The following is a 3,845-nucleotide window of genomic DNA, read 5'->3' as shown; positions in this document are numbered from 1 at the left end:
TTCCTGGGATTTTTTTTTATTTTTATTTTTTTGTCTTTTTTTTTTCTTTTTTTTTCTTTTTTTTTTTTTTAGTATGGAGGCTCAAGTATCAGATGTAGATTCAATTTAAGCTTTACAAAAAGAACAAAATCAAAACAAAAACCCCTTTTGCATTCCATAAAAATTGACAGAAAAGCGCCTTGGAACCAGGCTATAGAAGAGCAGAACTTTTCAGCAGGTCTCCTAATCACCGTCTCCTTCCAAATCTGGTTTAGTCAGTATAGTACAACACCGAGGAACACCCTCTCGTCCCCCCCTCCCGCCGCCAGCCCCCGTGCCCAGCCCCCAAACATACGTGGAATAGATTTCTTTTTTTTTTTATTACTTTTTTTTTTTCCAGTTCTTCCTCTTTCACACACCACAGTATTTAATAAATTTTTGTTTTACATTTTTTACACCAATGTAACAAAAGGCAGGAGGGGGGTGGGGAAGAAGAGACAAACAATGATCCGTGTTTATGCATATAAATGGGGGAGGGTGGAAGAGAGAGGGAGGGGAGGGCAAAAAAATAACATGGACTTCTACAGAAACGTAGCCTAAGGTCTCAATAGTAAAATGTGGTGCAAAGTAGGCCTCAGAGACTGAAAAAGTTTGTACAGCTTTATTCATGGGGAGAAGATGGCGTTGCATGGATAGTACTGAATGCAAATTGTGACGTGACGTAACAGAAAAGGGCGAGGGGGGGATGAGTTTTCTAAGAAAGAAATCTAACGAGTGCATGGCATGTCTTGTTAGCACGAAGAGTATTTTAACTTTGCTGCTTTCTCTTCAAAGCCTCCACCAGGTCGTTTTTAAGAGCTTCTTGTTTTGATTTGTCCGCAAAAGTCTGCACAGACCTGTGGGGGAAAAGGAAACGCAAGTCAGAGGCAGTGCATTTGAGAGAGGGTGGTTTTCTTCGGGCGCGTGAGTCAAGAGGAAGGAGAAGCACCTCAACCCAGGCTTAGAGGAAACCACACTCAGCTCGCCTGTTTTAATACAGAAAGCAGAAGGCAAAGTGAACACTTCAGTGAGTATATGGAAGCAGAATTCACTCTAGCAAGGATGGCACCAAGACGCGCTTCCCCCAAAGCTCTGCTCAGCCTCCAGCTGCTGGAGGGAGATTCCCCACGTCTTCCGTGACAGATGGTTAAACCCCAGCGTACCACCAGTGAAGGGTGTTAGCGCTCTCGCTCGCCAAATCACCGCCACGGGAAGGCAGAGAAAACCCAGCCTCTACCCACAAAGGTGAAAACCTGAACCCTTTTGCAGACTGTTCACCCAGGGTCGAGCAGCCGCATCAAAACTTCCCTCCAGCGTATTCGCCAGAGGGAAAAGCAGCCAGAGTTTCTGTTCTGGAATTTGATTTTGTTGTTTGTACCTCACCTGGAGTAATTAGTGAATCAAAGCAGCCGAAGAAGAACAGAGATACTGTCAAGCACGATTCCTGCGGGGCTTCCCTTTTGCTAAAAGTTTGGTTATAGAAGAAAAAAAACTGCATCTTTTAGGAGTCCTCTTGGCTCGTTGCCCTGTCAGAGCTACAGAGGAACCTCCGTTTTCAATGGTACAATAAGAAATTTCCACTTTTAAAAAAGCCCTCTTAAATATGATCATTGGTTGAATAATACTACTACACTTCTCAGGAGTTGCCACCACAGAGAAGCAGTTAGGATCCAGTTTGGTACGATTTCTCCCCACGTAAACCGTATTTCACACCCTTTTCAGTACTCCAAGCTGCCTTATTTTGCCTGGATGCTGTCTCCTGTAAACAAGGCTGCTCTTTGTGTCAGTTATTTTCCTAACATTTTTATAACAGTATTTCCATTCTCTTGTCTCTGGAGACTTCCGCTGCTTTAATAAAAATATATACATTTTATATTTGCATTTGTCGCAGGCTAAAAAGTGGTTCTCGGCCATTATCAACAAACAGTGCGTTTTCCCCTTCGTCAGCTTAATGTATTTAAGCCAACATCTGTAACTCGTTATGAATTGGAGTGGAAGGTTAAACTGGCTCAGGGTTAGTCGTTGCCGTGTGTCCCAGACATTCAGAGTGACCGAGAGCATACGAACAAATCCCTGTAGCGGCTGTGCCGAGCACAAGGCAAGTGGAGGCTAGAAATGTTTCGCTAGAGCTTGAGCAGGACTGGGTTTCAAGCTCCGAGGAAACTCAAGATATGGCAGGCAAACAGGGGACGTGCGTGGGGTGAGCTCACGTTTACTCAGAAGTCATGGGAAGCACCAGTCATTTTTATTTTTTTTTTTTTTAGAACTGCGAGACTTCCAAGATTTCAATCCTTTCTGCAGGGAAGACACTAAGAATACAGGGCGTTTCTTCATTGAAGCGGTGTACCACAGCTGTAAGAATCTGACTGTGCCCAAGGGACAGCGTCCCGGGGCTTCTGGATCGAATCAGTCCAAGCTAACACCGCTCGGGGTACGTGACCACGTGCTCCTTTCTCACTCCCAAGCTGGAGTGCAAAGTGGTAAGTCCTGCCCCATTTCAGAGTGTGAGATTTCAAATGTGGGGGGAAGGGGTGGAGTAATATTTAAAATAAAAATCACAGCATTTAGTTGGCCCTATTAAGAAATAACCCTTGGGCGAAACACGGCTCAAACATGGTTTCTCAGTCTGCGGGAGTTAGGGGTTAGTTTTGGTCTGGGTTATCATGCAGAGGTCTCGACTGGGTGAGTCCTGGTTTAGTGCTGTTGTCACACCTCACAGGCAGGGGGTACCTGGATTGGTTTAGTTATCAGGCTGGATGTAGATCTGGCGCTGGGTCAACACTTGAGAAAGTTCCCTCTGCAACTGCTTATACTTTTGGTTGTCGGGGATAGCATCAATAGATCTACAGAGAGCAGTTTAGAAACGAGGGAAGTAAACAGGGAAAAGAACAGTCAGAAGAACTCAGTAACACAGAGGTGGTATTCTGGAAACCACCAGGGAACCACTTGGGAAGAACAAGTGTAAACACACAGGTTAGAAGAAGCAGGGAAAAGGCTAGAGGAAAAGGCGAAAGCTCTCTCCGTTACCGGTCCCGAGCAGATCATCTCACCGACGCGCAAAGTACCATGACTCAAACGGAGCAACAGGGAGAGACAGGGGAAATAGATTCAATTACAAAAGCTTAAGGCACTGTTCACAAGGAAAAAGACTGTATTACAGATTTCCTTTTAATGTTAATAAATGCTTCCTGGCTAAAGCCCTGCACTCCACAAATGAAAATAGAGGCCTGTTATGAAAGCTGGGGTTTGGGGAAAAAAACCCAGAACAGCTGCTTTCGCAGATACTGTCGACTCCCTCTGCCCATGCTGCTAAGAAGGCAGCACAAATATTTAATTAGCATCACTATTCCATCTTCTTTCACATTTCAGTATGTGAGAGAACAGCAGTACACTTGTTTATTCTCCGTTATCACACCGTGCTAGGGGGTCTATCTGCAGTTTAAAATGAAATGATTTGGCATCACAGTTCTGTACTTTCCTCTACAAGCACGAGAGCTACCAGCTTGGGATTCCTATGTAAAACTCCTGACCAGAAACAAGCAGGGCTTGAAGACCACAGTACCATTTCCCTCCAGAAAGGCACAGGGGGTTTAGTCACTGAAGATGTTCCACTACACTGTATTTTGCCCAGCGGTGTTGAGAGAAAGACAGAATTTAAAACAAAGTCTAAATACCACAAACCATTAATGTCATGACTTAATTCTGGACCAACTGACTATTTTTAAGAACAGCAGAAAGAGCAGTCAGAATTTAAGTACAACTTTCAGGACCGTGAAGAATAAAACTCCTAATTAAAAATAATTCTGAAATATGAGCGTTGCTAATTG

The 3,845-nt window shown here is 44.1% G+C and overlaps 1 protein-coding gene across 2 annotated transcripts in view; it reads right to left on the bottom strand.

The window, feature by feature from the left end:
• The window catches only part of CAPZB (capping protein (actin filament) muscle Z-line, beta), a 61,914-nt gene continuing 58,069 nt past the window's right edge, over positions 1-3,845 (bottom strand). The window contains exons 9-10 of one of the 2 annotated variants that reach the window (XM_009889969.1): positions 2,749-2,861; positions 1-875 (exon numbers count right to left, since the gene is read on the bottom strand). In XM_009889969.1, coding sequence (XP_009888271.1) covers positions 2,759-2,861 — 103 coding nt within the window. In that variant the 3' untranslated portion in view covers positions 1-875; positions 2,749-2,758. The remainder of the gene's footprint in view (positions 876-2,748; positions 2,862-3,845) is intronic. The other variant, XM_009889972.1, reaches the window with a different exon arrangement.

This window comes from Charadrius vociferus, unplaced genomic scaffold (assembly GCF_000708025.1).
Source record: "Charadrius vociferus isolate BGI_N301 unplaced genomic scaffold, ASM70802v2 scaffold838, whole genome shotgun sequence".
Lineage (NCBI taxonomy): Eukaryota > Metazoa > Chordata > Aves > Charadriiformes > Charadriidae > Charadrius > Charadrius vociferus.
This window is presented reverse-complemented; position numbering and strand designations above follow the sequence as displayed.